Genomic DNA, 20,812 nt, shown 5'->3' on the forward strand with positions numbered 1-20,812 from the left:
TGCAGTAGAGAGTGTGATGGAGAGGAGAGTGCAGTAGGGAGTGTGATGGAGAAGAGGGTGCAGTAGAGAGTGTGATGGAGAAGAGGGTGCAGTAGAGTGTGATGGAGAAGAGGGTGCAGTAGAGAGTGTGATGGAGAAGAGGGTGCAGTAGAGAGTGTGATGGAGAGGAGGGTGCAGTAGGGAGTGTGATGGAGAAGAGGGTGCAGTAGAGAGTGTGATGGAGAAGAGGGTGCAGTAGAGAGTGTGATGGAGAGGAGAGTGCAGTAGAGAGTGTGATGGAGAGGAGGGTGCAGTAGAGAGTGTGATGGAGAAGAGGGTGCAGTAGAGAGTGTGATGGAGAGGAGGGTGCAGTAGGGAGTGTGATGGAGAAGAGGGTGCAGTAGAGAGTGTGATGGAGAAGAGGGTGCAGTAGAGAGTGTGATGGAGAGGAGAGTGCAGTAGAGAGTGTGATGGAGAGGAGAGTGCAGTAGAGAGTGTGATGGAGAAGAGGGTGCAGTAGGGAGTGTGATGGAGAAGAGGGTGCAGTAGAGAGTGTGATGGAGAAGAGGGTGCAGTAGAGAGTGTGATGGAGAGGAGAGTGCAGTAGAGAGTGTGATGGAGAGGAGGGTGCAGTAGAGAGTGTGATGGAGAGGAGGGTGCAGTAGAGAGTGTGATGGAGAGGAGGGTGCAGTAGGGAGTGTGATGGAGAAGAGGGTGCAGTAGAGAGTGTGATGGAGAAGAGGGTGCAGTAGAGAGTGTGATGGAGAGGAGGGTGCAGTAGGGAGTGTGATGGAGAAGAGGGTGCAGTAGAGAGTGTGATGGAGAAGAGGGTGCAGTAGAGAGTGTGATGGAGAGGAGGGTGCAGTAGAGAGTGTGATGGAGAGGAGGGTGTATAGTACAGGAGTGTGATGGAGACATGAAGATTACAGGCTCTGTTGTCAGTCTGAAGGCTTGAATTGCAGATTCTGACCTTTGGTACAAAAGACAGGTTAGAAACAATTTAAAGAGGACTGTCATCCAAGTAACTTCAGATAAACGCAGACTATAAAAATGCTGCAAGGGAAGGCCTTCTAGAGGCCTGTATGTTGATTAATCTAGCTTTATAAATTTGCAAATAAGCAGATCAAATATCTTTTAAGTCAAGAGGGGCGGAGAAAAGGGATAACAGAGCTTTGAAAAGGAATTAATAATAATAATAACTAATAATAACAAAGGTTACAGAAGGGCAATGAGGGGAAAGAAGGAAAAACACAGGTTGTGGGGTGAAGGAGAAAGAAAAAATGAGGGACAGGAAGTATTAACCAGAATCAGGAGCCTAACATAACAAAAGTCTGTGTCGGAAGAGGTGCTGCCAACTTTCCTCCTTTCGTCCTCTTCCTACTGTTCTGTACCTGTCTCCACCTCTGATGGTCTGAAGTGTCCTTTTGCTAGTAGGCAGGACATTGCCCTGCGATATCTGCCCTAATAGTACCACCACGAGAGACAAAATGCCAAAACAAAAAATAAAGTATTAGAAGGACGGGCCAAGTTTCCTGGGGCCACGCCAAGTTACTCCAGAATGAGATGTCAACAGTTTGTCTCCGCATCGCTGCCTAGCGCCGATCCCTGGGCCTGCCAACAGCCCAGCTGCTGTCTGCACGGGGAGCTTGGAACCAGCACCTGTGCCTTCTACGGTTCCTGCATGCCAGTTCCTTGGCACTCAGCACATGCAGTTCCTGGCATGATATGCTCACTTAGGGATCATAAAAAACCCTGCGTAGATTCTAACTTTTTATTTAATTTTGGGACAGACATAAATACCCGTTCTTAATTCCTGAATTGTTTCCCCTTCTATCAATTCCTTTTCTGCCTCAGTATTTCCATTAACAGCCTGGGAGTCAAACGGACAGTTGAGGAAAAGATGAAACAGCTCAGTCAGAGATCATAAACTGGCAGCTGATGAAGCATTTTCGATCTGTATACAGAGTTGTTTGGCCCAAAACTTAAAAACTAATGTGTGCTAGTTGCTAAGATTTTAAAGTGGGACGATGACATAAAACAATCGCGATTTCCAGTCTCTCTCAGGGACTGTGGCCGTGCAGGCACAGCAGCCCAGTGTCCCTGCAGTGCTTCCATCGACTGAGAGGGCGGCCCCTTCCGTCTGCACAGCCCCACCGCCGCTCTGCTCTTTGGCTTTATGAACCTGGCCCCTGCAAGTATCTGCATGTGACTCCTGGACAGTTAACTGTGACTAGACCGAAGATTATAATTAACAACTACCTACATCTGAATTCAGATAAAAGATGTTTGCTATTAGTGAATAGGAGCAGTTCATCTGATTCAAATCTATTTTTATTAGGTTGGTGCAAAAGTCATTGCGGTTTTTGCAATTATTTTTAACCTTTTAAACCGCAATGACTTTTGCACCCACCTCATAACTGGCCCATCACCAGCTGGCCCTCTTCCTCACCTGGTCCTTGGTAGGCTTGGGGATGGCCAAAGGCAGTGTCCCAGTTATTGGAAGTGTTTCTTTGGGCTGCAGCCCCCTCTGGCTTGGCTCCCCAGCCATCTGTGCTGTCCCAGTTTCCAGATTTGGAGGCACCCCAGGCTGACCAGGGGTCACTGCCACTGCTGACCTGTTGTTAGGGGTAAAAAAAGAGAAAGAACATTTGTGATTTCTAGAAAGCATGACTCAATTCAGTCGCAATCACATAACAATAGAATACAATAGGGGTGCTGAAAGAAATAGAAATTTAAAACAATTTTAAATTTGAATAAAATTTTCAAACACATAGGAAAGCACAAAAAGCAGCATCAACCTGATTTTACTGACATTAACATTTTCCCATATTTGCTTAGGAACTTTACAAGCAGTAACACAGAAACTGTAAGACTCAGCTGCCCCACTCCTTCTCTTTCTTCTTCCTTCCCCGAAGTAAACTATTCTTTTGAACACGTGTTCATTCCTGCGTATGGTTTATACTTCCATTGCATATGTGCACATTCATAAATAATTTTTATATTTTTAAAACGGAACTAAACATTATACTGTATGTATTTCTTTGCAAGTTGTCTTTTTCTCCACTTAACATTGTTTTTGAGATTATACATGCTAATAATGAGAATCTGTTTTATTCACTTTAACTGGTTTATAGCAATTGATTGTATTTTTAAGTACGTTTTTATTTGAAAAAATTATACATTCCCAGTTTTAAAAATTCAAACAGAATAAAAAGGACCTGCAATTTAAAGATATGCCTACCACTTTAAGATGCTAGTCATTCTTTCAAAAACAACTACAAGAGTCAAATACTTTGTACACACTTCCACATCCCATGCACTGAGATCCTGTGTTTTTAATGTAAGCAAGCCCAAATTGTACTTTTCTGCTCTGTACTTTTGGTTGGTTTGCTTGTTTTCACTTATGAGCCTGAAACACTCTCCAAGGTACCTCAGCACATATGGATGGCATCTTTCTTTTACATGGCTCCAGAATTCTGCTGTATTTATCTCCCATAATTTAACCAGCATATGGGGATGCTCATTTATCTTGTTTTCAGCATTTTGCTGCTGTAAATTATACTGCAACAATGCACATCCTTGTACGTGCTTTCCCCACGTGTCCAACATATCTATGTGAAATTCCTGAAGAAAAAGTGCTGGGCTAATGAGATGGCATTTAGAACTGCTGGCTTTTGTCAAACTGCTGTCCAGAGAGACTGTACAGTTACATTCCTACACCCCTAATTGACATGCCAAGGAATTTTGTCTTGCATAAAAGGGGGCGACCATACTCCAAAACTATTTTTAAAATATTTTTCTCCCATTATTCCTTTGAGTAATTTTACACTTTAATTATTAACACCATAAATAAAGTTTTGGAACAAGTAACTCATGACACCCAATCTCAAGGAGCGCTGCAGTAGGAGCATCTGGTACAGCCCACCTCCCACCCTTGCTGTCCCCACCCGAGGCAACCACGGGTTTTTGTCTCCTTGATTTTAAAATTTTAAATCTTCACTCTGTGTGGAATTTACTTTGGTATAAGAAACAATATAGGAGTCCAGCTTAATTTGTTTCTTGTAGTCAGTCTGTTGTCCTTACACCATTTAACGAATAATTCATCTTTCCGCCGCTGATTTGAAATGTCACCTTTATCACATACTGGACATGGGCCTATTTCTAGACTCCACTGTGTCCTAGGAATCTATCTGTATTAGCAGCAAGTTACTTTGGAGCCCAGTAGACAGAATACCATTAGTATTTTAGCACATCTTTTATCGGTTTATTTTTACACATGAACTTTAGCATCGGGTTAATGTTTTAAAACTAAAACAATCTGAACTTTAGCATTATAATGTCAAATTGAAAAAAAGTATTGCTTTTTATTTGAATCATCTTAAATTTACAGACAAATTCAGGGAAAACAAATAGTGTTGCTTTTTGTTTTTTAAAACAATTTCAATGTTGAATCTGTTTATCCAAGAACATGGAATAGCAAATTTCCCCTTCCTTGAGTTTTCTTCCTCACATGAAAAAAAAGATTGGTGTTAGTAGAGAGACAGAGACACAGAGAGGAATTGCCCCAAATGCCTAAGACACCTCTCTGACGTTTTAGAATCCTCTACTGCTTGCTTATTTTTACTGTTCGCTAACTGACAGATGGGGTGCATAACTGCCTGCCACATTCAAGAAGCATCAAAAACAGAATATATGTTTTACCCACGGAAGTACGGTTTCATTCTAACATCTCTTATTACCTTTAAGGAAAAAGAAATAACGTTACTAGTGATTTTCCTCTAAATAAAATATTAACAGCAGAAACATTTCATCCATATGACTGAATTTCTCAAATATATGATTTACAAGGTGATACTTTCAAGCCACTCCAGTGAATACGGGCAATGAAGGCGTTCCTATTGAGAGTCTGACAAGCACATCTCATTTAAGAGAATCCCTTCCTTCCAGTTTTCTTTGAAGGAGTTTTATTCATATGCATATATATTTATTCATATGTTGCGCCTTCCAAACTCTATGAGGGTTTTGGTTTTAGAATAAAAACTTCAAAAAGTACAAAAACTTTGTGCAGTAAGATGACAGTAAGTAGAGACATTCACTTGTCTCGTATTTCCACAAATGGTGGTAGGCTGAGGGCAGTTAGGAAAAGAGTTTCCTTCCAGGTCAGGCTGCCTCGGGTGGTATTCTGGCTCTACTTTCTAGTTGGGTAACCTCAGGCCAGACTCAGATTCAGAAAGACTGACAGAAGTTAAATGAAGTAACCTGCAAAGGAAGAGAAAGGTTATGAACTAGAACAATAGGAAGAGTGAAAGTTCAGCATTGCCATGGCAATAATATTGTTAAGTGTTGTTAGCAAACTGTCAAAGAAAGATTTTCATCAATATTGAGGGGGAAAAAGTCAAATGTGAACTATTCATAGCAAGTACCCTAAAAAATTAAAATTTAGGACAGAAACATGATAGTTTTCTTTAAAACTCAGTTTACAAACTGCTTATAATAATTGCCATATGATTTGGTTATGTATGTGATCTTAGCTCTCTATCTAGGTTATTAAATCCTCATAGGCAAACCTAGTAATTGTTTGCTTCTCTCTCTGTCTTTGTTATTTTTCCTAGAACAATCCTTCTGTCTCGTTTCAACCTGACTCCGGCTGATGAATCTTTCCAAACCACTGGAAATCTCCTCTCCAGCTTCTCTCACTGACTTCTTTTTCTCATGACCTTTCACTGACTTCCAGAGCCCCTCCTCTAATACCAATAACTAATAATCAGCTCACAGTCTGTCTCATTCTGTCTCTCTATGAACCCACCCTGCCCATACTTTGAACCTGACTCCTTTGCTTTACAGTCCCAATAACCCTTGTGCCCCTTATTGGTCACACAATGACGAATCCATTCTGTTCCTTTGCTAAGCTTTCAAACTCTGAGGTACCTCCTCTCTTTCTTCCAGCTTTCACCTCCTCCTTTCTACTCAGCAATGTCTTCATCCTCTCCTTTGCCTGCCCTTTATGGTACCGACCCCTCCAGACTCATCAACCACATGTAATTACAAACACTTCGTTAGCTCTCACTGCCCATGCGATCAAGTCCAAGCTCCTTAGTCCATCAGTCAAGGTCCTTACATTTCCTTCTATGACATCCCATCCTTACTCGCCACTAACCCACACTCTGCTTCGACCTTCAGTTTCCCAGACTTTCCTACATCTTTGCCTTTGCACATGCTGCTCTCTCCAGCTGCACAGAGCCTTCTGCCTCATCTCCTGAAATGTGGTCAAAGTCCTTCCCATTAAGGGCGCTGGTCGCTGAGGCTACCAGACGACAGCATCCCATTTTTCCATTCCCCAAAGTTAGTCACCTGTTTAGAATAACTTGCATATCAGGAGGTCACTCCCACTAATAAGTCAAGGGCATTGGCTTGACTTAATTTAAAAAACATTTTGCTCAAAATTCTCCAAATGTCTTACATCAAGTGCAAAGACTAAAAATTTCTGTGGTTAAATATGATGTTCTTGATCATTTGTATGAAATACATATTCTTTGTCAGACATCTAGCCTTTATGACATTATCATTATTTCACAAAGCGGGAACTCAGGTTTTCCTTAGCTATATTAACTTGAGTGTTTTCTAGGAAAACAACTTGCTGTGGTGAACTGAATAAGCGATTTTCAGCATATGACACTACCACCCTCTTGAAATACCAAAGCCTTCCATGGGATAAAAGCAGAGTCAGCATACCGGAGAAAAGTTGGAAGACACAGACAGGCACAGATATACAGAGGGATGGGCAGATGTTAATGGTAAAATCTAGAAGGTGGGTACATGATTATTCACTATGAAATTCATTTAACTTTTTAATGCTTGAAGTTTTAACAAAATGTTAATAAATCCAACAAAATTTATATATGCAATCATTCCATCTTCTGAACTCCACTAGGATACACGTAGGGGACATAGAGGGGTCGTGGCCATCAGGGTCAACAGTGATTCCCTGCTGCCTGTGACGATGGGACCTGGCACATAGTAAGTGCTCAGTCAATTCAGCGTTTGTTTAATTAAAAGGCTCTCAAACTATGTTTGTCAGGACCTCTATCAATAAATGCATTTTAACCGGCCTTGTACTGAAACTGGCTGATTATAGCCCACTCTCTATTAGGTCCTCTGCCAATTTTTAGTTTCAAACTCAATTTTCAGTCCTCGTGCCAACTAACTTAAATGCGCTTAACTTAAGGCCAGGAGCAATGTAATTCAGCACATTCGCAGGTCTGGCTTTATCCTATCCTCATATCCAAATGGAGAAATACATTTACTTGGCTTTTGATCATGAGACTTATTTAAACATATCCACTGGAAGGATTATAGTATAAGTTTCTTCAGAAAGCGGACGAGCTTGAACCTGACCGTAGAACCAGAAAGACCACAGAATGGAGTCAGAATGACCGTGTGGGGGTGGGTAGCAATGAGTGTTGCTGAGATGATAACCGTGGGAAAGCTGTGTGTCTTACAAAGGCATAATATGAGTAAAAGGGGACAAGGACAATAATACTGGTCCACAGAATTTTAAATCCCAGGGACCATTTGATCCAAGTAAATTTTACATGGGTACAGCAGTTAAGAATTTAGACTCTAGAACTGTCTATATAGGTTTGAATTCCAGCTTTAGCACTTATTGGTTGTATGAACTTGGGCAATTTACTCCATCTCTCTTAGTTTCCATACTTATAAAATGCATATAACAACAATAACTTCTTCGTAGTGTGCTTATAAGGATTGAATGACATAATGAATATAAAAAGCACTTAACACAATACCTGGCACATGATATGCGTTCAGGAGAGGTTATCTTACTATACGGGGGCTCATCCAGAATAAAGAAAAGAATGAAGACTGCAGTTCTTTGAGTAAATCCCCATATGAATGGTACACCTATTTATGCTTCAGAGGAAAAGATCAAGCACTTATATTTCCAAGTGTTTTCAATGCCAGATCACATTAATAGAGAAACTTTTCATTAAAGAAGTGATAACACCGCCAAAGAAAACCAAAAAATAAACCAAAAAACCCCACAACACTCCAATTTAAAAAAATGGCAGAGGACCTAAATAGACATTCTCCAAAGCAGACATACAGATGGCCAACAGACACATGAAGAGATGCTCAATGTCGCTAATCATCAGAGAAATGCAAATTAAAACCAAAATGAGTGAATCACCTCACACCTGTCAGAATGGCATCATTAATAAGTCAGTAAACAACAAGTGTTGGTGAGGCTGTGGAGAAAAGGGAACCCTCGTGCACTGTCGGTGGGATTGCAAATTGGTGCAGACACTGTGGAAAACAGTATGTAGGTTCCTCAAAAAACTAAAAATAGAACTAACTACACCTTATGACCCAGCAATTCTACTCCTGGGTATTTATCTGAAGAAATCCAAAACACTAATTTGAAAAGATATATGCACCCCAATGTTCAATACAGCATTATGGACAATGGCCAAGATATGGAAGCGACCCAAATGCCCATCAATAGACGACGGGACAAAAAAGCTGTGATACATATAAACAATGGATTACTACTCAGCTTTTAAAAAGAATGAAATCTTACCATTTGCGACAACATGGATGGACCTAGAGGGTCTTACACAAAGTGAAATAAGTCAGACAGAGAAAGACAAAAATCCTATGATCTCACTTACATGTGAAATCTAAAGAAAATAAATGAACAAACAAAATAGAAACAGACTCACAGATACAGAGAACTGATGGTTGCCAGAGGGGAGGGGGATTGGGAGAATGGGTGAAAAAGGGGAAAGGATTAAGTACAAAATAGTCACAACAGTGTACAGTATAGGCAACGTGGTCAATAAAATTGTAGTAACTATGGGGCCACGGGGACACTAGACTTATAAAGGGGGGGTTACTTCATAAGTTATATAAATGTCTAATCACCATACTGTACACCTGAAACTAATATAATATTGAATGTCAACTGTAATTGAAAAAACCTAAAATTAAAAAAGGTGATAATAAGCACTGAAAGATGTTTTCTATTCTAGCTAAAGACTTGTTTCCTTCGGATACATAAGACAGGAAGAAGCAGAAATGCTTCATCTAAAGTTCAACAATAACTCCTAATTCTTAGAGCTCTTGGCACAAACATGCTGTGTGCTAACTGCTCACATCTTGGTTCTTCAAAGCTTGACCCCTAAGGTAACAAACTGGGCTACAACAACCTGCTTTAATGATCCTTTGTCCCTGATTTCTTTGCTTTCAATCCCCAAAACCCCCTTTATCCCTCAACTGTAGGCATTTGGTCACACAATAATCCATTCTGCTCTAAGTTCTCAAACGCTGAGATGTCACTTCTCTACTTTCTTCCCATTTTCCTTCCTCTCAGCAATGTCTTCATCCTCTTCTTTTCCCTCCCTTTATGGTACCAACCTCTCCTGACTATCAACCATGTGTAATTACAAACTCTTCTTTATGCCTCACGGTCCATGGAAAAAATTTGTCAATCAAGTCTCTGCAAAAGACGTAAATCCCAATCCCCCTTCCAACTACAAATTGTCCTCATTCTATGTTACCAGGTCCCAGGGAGCTCTGATAAGATACTTTACCTGAAACGTGACCTCACTGGGGAAAAAAGTTACTTCTAGGGGTTTTAAATGTTTATTTCCACTTGCATTCAAGTGTGAATTTTACCTTATTTATGGAAGAAGGAGAAGGAGAAGATGAAGAAGGCGGTGACTGGCTGAGACTTTCAACACAACCAATCTGAGCCAAAATATCCACCTTAAAATAAAAAAGGTGCTCAGTGAATGGAGAGGGGGAAAAAGAATATACCAAAGCTTTTAACTAAAACCAGCAAACTCATAGCAGGTCACCAGAAAATTCTAGCATGCCCCCCCCCCCATTCACAAATTCCATGCAATAAGCAAAGCCCCAACTGTGTAGTAGTGGGTTAAGTTCAATGCATTAGTATATATTCTAAAGACTGTTGTTGTCATAATACAGTACCACTGAAAACACTAAAAATAATTATAAGCAGCACATAAGGAATGGAACAAATATCACACAAGTCAGAAAGCCAATGAAAGAAACTCCAGAGAAAAAACATAGCAAAGCTTTCACAAATGTTAAGATGCTGAACCTTGTGCTTTCACAGCCACCAGACAGTGAGAAAGTCCAAACAAACTGAGCAGAGCCACCCGGTCAATGCCGAACAACCAGAGAGCCACGGTGAGTCCTCCCCAGCCCTCTATGAGCACAGACAGCCTGACCAGGCCAGGGGCTCAGACACAGTCTCCTGGTGTGCGCTCCCGAGGTGCAGGCTGGCTTAGGACGCAGCACCGTTGTGAGAACAGATAACTGATACACTCCATGAAGCCAACAGTGGCCAAACTAGCATCACTGTTAAGAGGACAACTTTGGAGTCCAATAACGAGGCTTCAAATCCCAGGTCCACAACTATCTATTAGGGAAGCCACTATCATTATTTAATGTTTAGAGAGTGTTACGAGAATGTACTTTTTGGGTGCAACTCTCTTGTGAAGTAAGTGCTGGCATTATTTCCATTTTTAGATGTAGACAAACTTAGTTTTGGAAATCACAAAGGAGCAATTGGGATCCAGTTTACACTTCCACTTAAAACTAAAAACTAAAAATGACAAAATATTATGAAACTGCTTTCCCATTGTTGGACATCAGGCAACAAAGGACCCAATTCCTGCCTGGAGACTTTCCTGGCCATGACTGGGGTGGGGAACCCACACAAAGCCCAGTGGGCTCTGGGGCATGGGGCTGAGAGGGGACGTCTGACTGACTGAAGGACCGCAGGTCTCAGGCCCAGCACTGCCCAGCACATGCATGTGAGGAAACTGCAATACGAGAGGACTCCGTATGGGTCCCTCACATGGGGCTCTGCTCACCAGCCAGGACTGAAAACCTCATCATTCACAGGGCACTGTGTATAGGACTGCAAGGGTCACCCTCCATGGAGGAGCAAAAATGTCCTTAGACTAAGCGTTGCTCTTGTCCCTAAGACCTGAAAGGATTAAACTATTTCTAAGTAACTTAAATGCATGCCAGAACAAGGGTCAAAAATATGGGGATTCAAAAATAACCAGCATATAACAAGGTGAAAAATCACAATGTCTGGCATCCAATAACAAAACCACCAGGCATGAAAAGCAGCATGAAAATCTGACCCATAACAAGAGACAAATCAATTGAATCTGACCCAGTAATAATATAGATGACAATTGGAATAACATTATTGATGTAGGCAAGCAAGGATTATAAATTGGTGGTAAACCATTAGGTGAATGGTTAATAATGTTAAATTAATGCCTGACAGACGACTTTCTGATGATACAGAGAAAATGTCACTCGACAATGGAGGCTCAGGACTGCCCTCGACCTGCACCAAGGCCATGTGATCGGTGGCAGGGTGACCAGATAACATGCCTCCTGATGCGATGCAGCGTGAGTAGACAATATCACCACTTATGACGTGTTCTTGCCAAAATGTTCAATGTGAATCCTCTGAGCCTTTTGGTACAACTTCCAAGTTATATGAAGTACAGAGGACAGAGGAACAACATAAAACAAAACAAAAAGGAACAACCAGGCAAACCAGAAAACAGGAATTTTATGGATAACTGGCTAAGTCAGAATTTAAAAAAAGCAAGGACTGTGCTGAAAATAATAACTTACAGGGACATAACCAGATCCAGTGCTTGGTCCTAGATTGGACACTAGCTTACAAACAAGTTGTAAAGGACATCTGTGGCATCAGCTGGGAAAACTAAAATTGCTCTGGATATTATGTGAGATGAAAATATACTGAAAAGGAAACGAAAGTATCATCAGCTTTTAAAAGGTTACAGCGTATATTACCACACACGTCTCATCTGGGTATACACATGTACACCCACGTTCACACAGAGAAAACAAGACACCTATCAGGGTGTAAACAGTAGTGGATGGCAGGAAATGTGATGCTTGTCCTTTTGCTAGTCTGAATTCTAATTTTTTTCCAGTGCATATGTACTGCTTCTATAACAATAAAATGTTATTTAAAAATTCTTTTTAAAGAAAATAAAAACACTAATCTGTAACTGTTGACCACAAAAATGATAGGTTCTGGTTTTGTTATATTTTGCAATTTTGTTGTATTTTGCTCTTAGATGACATCCTTGGACCAGGAAGCATCAAACTCCTACTTCTGACAACAGGCATCAATGAAAATGCATTAAATAAGAGCTTGTTGGATAACAACAGTGAGATCTGACTCAATTCACTGGTTTTCTAGTAAGTAGACAAGACAAGGTCTAAGAAGAACAACTTTCACTGCACAGACCGTGAGAATAAGAACACGGGGACAGGCTGGGAGAAGACGATGAAATGGGCAATAGACTCCATTTATATTATCTGTGTACACTTGAACTAGGTCAGACCTCGAGTGACCTACATCTGAGAATTATGAAAAAGATAACTTATATTTCATGAAAGTTGCTTTCTACCAAACCAGCAAACAGGAGGAGTACAAAGGATACAGGAAGGCTCCAAGGACGGTGATGAGTGGTCACAGCTCCCATTGCCCAAAGTTCAACATGGGTCAAGACAGATCATTCAGTTTGCAAGTCCACCAGGTAGGAGGAGACCCTAACCATGGGCTCACTACCTTTGACATTATCATCTTGGGGGAGAGGCTCGAGAAGCATTCGAGGGTCCACCTCATCAGATAAGGAAATTCCTCCTATGCCTGAGTGTCACATTGTTACATCCTATGTGCTGTGTTGCCGTTTAGCTTATCATGCCATGGCCTATCACACTACTGCGCCCTAATAAATGGTCTTTTGCTTGGAAAAAAGAAAGAATTTTGCCACTAGAAACTTCCAGGGCAAGACTTTGTCCAGGGGCATACAACAAAAATGAATAAAAAGCTCCTTGTTTTGTGAAGACTGGGGTTATTAGTAGCTGAGGCGTTTTTTTGTTTGTTTGTTTGTTTGTTTGTTTGCACGTCATCTGACCAAAGTCTTTATCTGACATTTCTCATTCATCAAACATTTAATAACCATGTGCCAATTGTATTAGGAAGTGTGAATAGAAAGCAAATAATGTAATTCCTATACCCAATCAGTTTCTGACACAGACTTAACTCTTTTTCTCAAAAGGGCTTACAGAGAGTATAAAATTCTCTTATGTAAAAAGCTTAAGCATTTCAGCTCAAAATACAGAAGAATTATAAAATCTCTTATTTTGTTCTTTATATTTGCTCAAAGGACATCATCTAATTCTACAGCTGAACCTCTACTGACTTCAGAAAACCACTAATAGGTATATAAAACTTGTACATTCTTTTAAACATGAGGTTAGATCACCACAACATATTAAATCCATTGGTAGTCAGTTATATCAACACTACCAACTGGAAATTACCCCTCAAAATTTAAATGGCTTAACAAATCCTTTGTTAATTCACATTGCTGACCCACAGATGTCAATTCCAGGTATTTATTTTTCAAATTGAGAAAATAAAAAAGAATACAATTTGCCTTAGAAAATGGATAATACTTGTATTAGCCTAGAGAGTTTATCTCTTGTTAACACAAAGTTTTAAAATAGGTAGTTCTAAGTACCAAACAGGATGATGCCACAAATAGCAAAAGACCATTTGCTTCCAGACAGATCTAATAAAAATCCATACTAAAGGGCCTTTTATGGAAACTCTTCTGATGAGGGGTTGTGCATAGAACAATGCTGACTAGCCCTTTATCATAGCAGTTTTAAGGTAAAAAACCAAAACGAACCTTTTGCTTTTCTTTCCCTTTAGGCAAAAGCAAACAACACTAAAACCATCCTAAACAGTAAATTTCACCAGCAAGTACTTTTGAAAGGTTCCCTAGATGCACGAAGTCATACAAGGCGAGGATATGAAACCGACAAAGCGGGGAAACTTAGTAATGCCAGCCTAATGCAGTTTTGAAGAAAAATGTCAACAAATCCTATAAACAGATGTATACAACCTTCCTTACAAAGGCCTGTAACCAAGTACTAACCGGATCATTTGGGGGTGGAGGGCAGTGGGGGAAGACCAAGAGCACCTTTCAATAAAGGTTTTATAAAGAGGAAACCTCGATAAGCAATTATGAGAGGACTATGGCATTACAGACCTTACTTGAGATGATGAAATAATAAGCAAATTTAATAACCTTTGTGAAGGTTTCTTTTGCTGATTTATTTTTAAATGGACTATAAAATATCTTAAAATGGCCTAAAATGATTTTTTGAGAAAAGAGAAAGGAAAACATAGTTCTAACATAAAAGTACTATTGCCTTCTTCATCCCTTAGCCATTAAAAATTCCTTCATTAACAAATATTATTACAATGAAAATCTCTGCATAATAAAAAGATGTTTATATTTTTAAGTAACCACTTAACTTAGACCATTTGTTTAATAACTAAACTGTTAAAACATAATTAACCACCCCAGAGGATTTTCTGGAAGAGAACTGAACTGTTTTGATGGGTGACGCGGCAGATGGTAGGATGATGAGCTAGGCTGGCTCCTGGTCCTGCAGCCAGTGCTGAGAACACAAAGCTCTACACAGGCATTAAGGCTGAAATCTGCAAGTCTCACACTTTCCACTGTAAAATACCTTATCCTTTCACTGGCTTCGTATCAGAATGCCTATTTGAACACGCTTTTCCTCACACCAGGAATGAAGCATTTTAATTCTCTGCTAATTTGAGGGCAGAATCTCAAAATGAGTATTTTCCTATTTACCGGCTATTTGTACTTCTTTTCCAATGAAAAAATCTGTTCACACCCTTTGCCCATTTCTTCTCCCGAGTTATTCATCTTTTTCCTATAGTTGCAAGCGTCCTCTGTATATTAAGAGAATTAGTTATATTGGTGGCATGTTAGAAATAGTTTTCCTAGTTTAATATTACTTTTTGACTTAAACATTATCAAAGCTTTCCTTAATGGCTGCTAGACATTGTGTCGTGCTTAGAAACGCCTTCCATATTCCAAGATTATGAAAATAATTTTGTCTATATTCTCTCCAAGTACTGAGAAAATAAAAGAGCATTATCATTTTCCGAATTAAATTGCTCCAACACATTTAAAGAATAATGAATTATATTCCTTTGACATTTATAATTCGAGTCTGTACCACAGCCAAGTGACTGGATTGTTTTATAGATAAAGGGTTCCCTCATATACCAGCAGAGGAAAGAAAGATCATAATGGGTCGCTGTAATGAATGCATCAGTGTTATGTACCTCTTCCCCAGTTACCACACTTACCCCTGCGACTGCTCAGTGAGAAGCTAGAACCAAAGGTACCCCAAGCAATCTCAAATTAGGCGTTTTAAGAAAAATGAAAGGAAGTGCTATTTTACATATTAAGTCATAAATTTATGAACTAGTTACCCTGAAATGCAGTATAGATTAAAAATACAAAGGAAGGCGCAGATAAATGAAAAGGCCAGCGGGCTTGAAATGAGTTATTCAAGGAGATCTGCAGATGGATATACCTTGTAGAGGACCTTATTTTTAAAAGACATGATTTAAGAGAAAGACTAGTCCGATGTTGGATAACCAGCAGCTGAATTGTGGGGCTAACCTGCCTGTGTGGGAAGAAAGCCTAATTTAAAATAACTGGTGCTGAGAAGGGTAAACAGACAGTGGTTCAGAAGTCTACAGTGCACTGAGCTGAAAGGATGGGGTGCGCCCTGCATGGCCTGATGGGGGAGAGGAGGCCTGGCTCCTCTGACACACCTGTCTCCCAAATAAAACTGTCCTCCGTGAGAGAACACAAGGCCAGACTCATGAGAAAAATCCCAAGAGGCATATCGCTGGAACATAAGTAGTTTTTTACTGACACTCAGAAATGAAAGAATGGGCAAACCTGATTGTAGAAAAATGTTTAAAAGCTGCCAATTAATAATGGCTGTCTGGTTTCTTATTCATGACATCTTTCATGATATTTATAAAATGTAGCACAATTTTGGCCTATTTAAATTGCTCTCATAGCTCAGATAACTGAGAGCATGGATGGCTGTTAAAAGTATTTTTACTTGATTTAAATTCAAATGCTCAAATTAATTAATTACGGTCATTCTTTCTGTATTTGTTACTTCCAGTTTCAGTTTACTTTTTCTTTTCATTCAAAGGCTCTAATTAGATTTAATGTTAGGTTGGGTTAGTAAAATCCAACTCTTTAAAAATTGGTTATTATTTTCTTCTAAATAACCCGGAAGAAAAAAATTCAGATTTACACTCTTCAGTTTATACTACAACACTTAAATACTGAGAAAGCTACTTCACAACAGTGAAGTGATTTGAGCCTGATTTTGGATTTGTGTTCGTCAGCTCAAGTGCTCCAGCCTATCCTGAGGTAATGGCTGATTAGGTCCCTGAATTAAAATAAAATGCACAATTTCCATCTTTTCTTTCCTTTACTTATTCTATGATAATCTTAACTATAATTCCCTCTTACTAAAATGTTGTCTCTTATTTAACGCAAACAAATTTCACTGATGTTTTTGTTTAACTCTGTGAATCTCAGCTGGGTAGACTTGGCCCCCAGGGGACACCTGGCAACATCTGGAGACAATTTTGGTTGTTACAACGGAGGAGGGTGCTATTGGCATCTAGTGCGTAGAGGCCGGGATGCTGCTAAACGTCACAATAAGGAAGTATCAGGCCTGAAAGGTTAACAGCATTCAGGCTGAGAATCCCTGGGGAGACTTCAAGTGAGGTTTAACTACTATTTCTTCCCATTTCATCTTCAGTAATCTTTAACTGACCAACTTCTCAAATATTACAGAGTAACAAAATATGGGAAAATGCTGAACTAGAGTGATCACTTTGCCTCTGATTTTTAAATATCTGGGTCAGACTAATTTGTAAATCAGGATGTCCACAAAAGGCTATTTAAAATGTATAAAACCTGTAGTTAATGTATGGTAAAAGCACCTTGATAAACTCTCTTGGGAGGTTAGGATATAGACCTCTGTAAGCAAATAATTACAAGTGATATGATAATTAGGCTTCACATAATTTAAAACCTTTTATGTAACTGAAAAACATATCAAGAAATAATATTCCCCAAAGCCCACTCATTTCTAAAGATGGAGGCAGCAATAATATTTTGATAACTATCCTCTCAATTTTCTTGTCACTCACTCTGGATAATCATCTAGTAATAACTGAAATAGGCAGCGTCACCCAAACTGATCAAATTGTCATTAAAATAATGTAAAATTTCAGTGTGTTTTTCTCAAATTACCCCATTACTCTAAGTCTTTTAGAAGCAGTACAATAATAGCAGCACGTGCGGAGTGCTGGATTTGCAGTCACTGTTACACGTGTTTCACCTCAGGATGAGGGGGCTCTCGCTAAGCACGTAAGTCAGTGCCAAGGTCAGACACACCGCGTCCTGACACCGACCGCCTCAACCCACAGTACTTCCTACGCCCTCACCTGACAGGGTATTCGCAACGTACGGGGTCTGTGTTCATACCATGCCAGACTTTTAAAAGCTACTCTCAATGAACACCCTGCTTTTCTCTTCTCATCAACTTTAAACAGTTTTTAGTAGGTTCAACAGGCAAGTTCTTTGTTAATACCCAACAGAAATGCCACACAAACATCTAACAGCTGCTTTATTTATGTGTTCGGGGAACGGCAACAGCTGCTAACGCATCACAAGCTTCCACAAATGAGCTTTGCTCTCAGGAGAGCCAGCCTCATCCAGGAGGATGACACAACACTTACCTGGTTGTCACTGCTCACAGCTGACGAGCCGGCTTGAGCTGTACTTGCTGAGAGGGAATCGAGGAAGGCTTGGTCAGCCACTGAATTTCCACAAGAAAATGGATCTTTCCCATCACTGGGCAAAACCTGAATATTAGGAAGAATCACAATTATTTTAATAGATTAGAGTTATTTCAGCGTTAGCGTCCCTGAAAGCAAGTAAGAATTGTCGGCTCTCATGGAAAAGGGGCTTATGTTCTTAACAGGCAAGCAAGCCCAGGAACATCTGTATTAATTATTCCTTTCTGTAAATGTGCAAAATTCCAGAAAATGCAATTAATGCCAGTATCTACTAAGCCTCAGATTTTTCTCGTTCCTGTCAGTTTTAGAACCCTGAATGCACAGTGCACAGAACTAAAACACAACACAAACTAAGACATGGACTCGTTTCAGGGGCCGGTGAACCTTCCGCAACTGTATGGGAAAGGCTGGGGTGCACGCACATGCCCATAGTTCTGAGATTTCATCAGGTTCTCCAAAGGGTTCCACCAGGAACAACAGGAGACCTTCCCATGGTGCAGGCAGCGCTCAGGCGAACATTTTCCCAGGGCATTACTCCTCTCTACTGGAGAGGAACCACAGGCGCCTTTCTTCTTGATCTCACTCCAATTTTACTCCCAGGGCACCAGGCTACCTTCGTTTCTTCCTCTCAGATTGAGAGGAGAGCTCACCACGGGCTCAGTACTTCGAGTAACCTACAGACCACCGGCAGGGGGCGCCAGGAAGGTGAGGCAGAAGGTTTGTGGGCTGAGTGGGTGTGTCCCCACAGGGAGCCCATTCATTCGGGGCTTGTAACACTATCTCCTCGGCATCTATCAGAATGGAGCTTAAACCAGGCAGTGGTTCACAGCACTTCATTCAAGACCCTCTGTCTGTGGGAATGGGAGAAAGAACTGAGAGATGCGCCCTACATTAACACAGGGAGAAGTAAGCTACTTAAAAAAATCTATTTAAACTTTGTGATTCAATTCTACAACAAACAATATTGTAGGTAGCAGCTGTTATACAAGTGAATGAAAAACAGGGACTTTTACTCATAATAATTAAAAGTTGCTCTCCTTGGAAAGAACCTAATCTAAATATTTGGAGTAACTTTTGGAGCTTGGGCCTATAGTTAATATTGTTTCTTAGTGCTACTTCAATGTACTCTCCACATTTTATATAATTACCATGTATTACTTTTATAATGTAATTTTTTTAATTGAAAATGAAGTTGCTATCTTCCTTTGTCTTTTAAGTTGATAATTCATAAAAAGACATTTGAGGGCCGGCCCGGTGGCTCAGGTGGTTGGAGCTCCGTGCTCCTAACTCCGAAGGCTGCCGGTTTGATTCCCACATGGGCCAGTGGGCTCTCAACCACAAGGTTGCTGGTTTAACTCCTCGAGTCCCACAATGGAAGGTGGGCAGCGCCCCCTGCAACTAAAATTGAGCTGAGCTGCTGCTGAGCTCCCGGATGGCTCAGTTGGTTGGAGCGGGTCCTCTCAACCACACGGTTGCCGGTTGGACTCCTGCAAGGGATGGTGGGCTGCGCCCCCTGCAACTAGCAACGGCAACTGGACCTGGGGCTGAGCTGCGCCCTCCACAACTAAGACTGAAAGGACAACAACTTGACTTGGAAAACAAAAGTCCTGGAAGTACACACTGTCCGGTTCTCCTTCCCCAGTAAAAAAAAATCTTAGAAAAAAAAAGACGTTTGACAAAGACCAGGTTTAATTAATAAATGACAGTAAGCTCTTACTTCAACATAGTCTGTAGGAACAAGACCTCGTTCTCCTTTGCTGTTTCTTCCTTCCAGCCATCCTCCACCAACATCCTAAGAGTTTTTCAAAAAAGAAAAAGGAAAAGAAAGACTATAGTTGGCATTTCCTGCAGAAATTTTGCGTTGGGAATTGTTATACGTGAAAAGTAATTAACATTAAGCTTTCATTCCTACAGAGCTAACACAGTTCAAATTCTTAAATTCTTAAGTCTTCTCTTTACTCCAGAAAATGATATGTAATCTAAAAACAATAAAAATCAAAGTTAAATAGCAAGTGACCAAAGATTTTAAAATAGCCTATTTGTAGAACACCATCGTTTGTAATTCCTTTCTATGGTCTGTGGTAGATTACAAAAATGATTTGCAGCTCTGATTGTCAAGAAGTAGACTGCACATGCTCACCCCCACCCCTAGAATCTGTGTTATCCTTTGTGACCTCTTTAGCCAACAGAATGAGATGGAAATAACATGGGGTGAGTCCAAAGCCTGGCCTCAAGAGGTTTTGTACACTTCAGATTGCTTTTTCCCAACCAAAAGAGCTTCTACGTGAATACATCTGGGTTGCTAGATGAGGACAGAGACAGGCCCAACCTCTGACACCTCCACAGCCAGCCAACGCCCAGGAGGAGCACTGCCAGACGTGAGTGAAGCCATGAAGCTACGCTGAGCTCTAGCCTGGCACCAGGTGACTGCAGGTGCACGAGTGAGCCCAGGTGAGTAGAACCATCCAGCTGACTTGTAGATTCCAGGGCAACAACAAATGGTTGTTTAAGGCACCAAGCTTTGGGATTACCTGTTATTTAGGAAAAGCTACCTCGTCCACAGTTCCTTAGATCTTCTGGATAAGTAACATTAATAAACTAAAGTACTCTACACCAGGATTCCTATTTTTTCAATCTATTATTTTACCCAAGTCCCACTTTTCTCCTTAAAATAGTAAGAGTTGTCTTACGTTCATAAATTGTGCTCAAATTATTACTTGAATCTAGATAAAACATTTTTAAAAAATCACTTTAAACTATAACTTTAATGTCCATTTTTGACAACAGCAACTTAGACACAATACTATTTTACCAAGATGTGAAGAATACTTCTTCATTAAAAAAACTAGATAGGTAGATAAAAGAATCTTAATTTCTCCTATGAATAAAAATAGAACCATTTACTTCTATACACCTAGCATATTTTATAAAACTACATATACTTTTTCTCCCCAGTACTTCTTTTTGGTATCTAAGACATGTAACACAGGT

The 20,812-nt window shown here is 40.2% G+C and overlaps 1 protein-coding gene across 2 annotated transcripts in view; it reads right to left on the bottom strand.

Annotated features, from left to right (window-relative positions):
• Positions 1-20,812, bottom strand: part of SNX9 (sorting nexin 9) — a 94,371-nt gene that overhangs the window by 39,689 nt on the left and 33,870 nt on the right. The window contains exons 3-6 of one of the 2 annotated variants that reach the window (XM_081032950.1): positions 19,539-19,613; positions 17,762-17,887; positions 9,673-9,762; positions 2,429-2,594 (exon numbers count right to left, since the gene is read on the bottom strand). In XM_081032950.1, the coding sequence (XP_080889076.1) occupies positions 2,429-2,594; positions 9,673-9,762; positions 17,762-17,887; positions 19,539-19,613 (457 nt within the window). The remainder of the gene's footprint in view (positions 1-2,428; positions 2,595-9,672; positions 9,763-17,761; positions 17,888-19,538; positions 19,614-20,812) is intronic. The other variant, XM_081032949.1, reaches the window with a different exon arrangement.

The sequence above is a fragment of the Rhinolophus hipposideros genome (genome assembly GCF_964194185.1).
Source record: "Rhinolophus hipposideros genome assembly, chromosome: 3".
NCBI lineage: Eukaryota > Metazoa > Chordata > Mammalia > Chiroptera > Rhinolophidae > Rhinolophus > Rhinolophus hipposideros.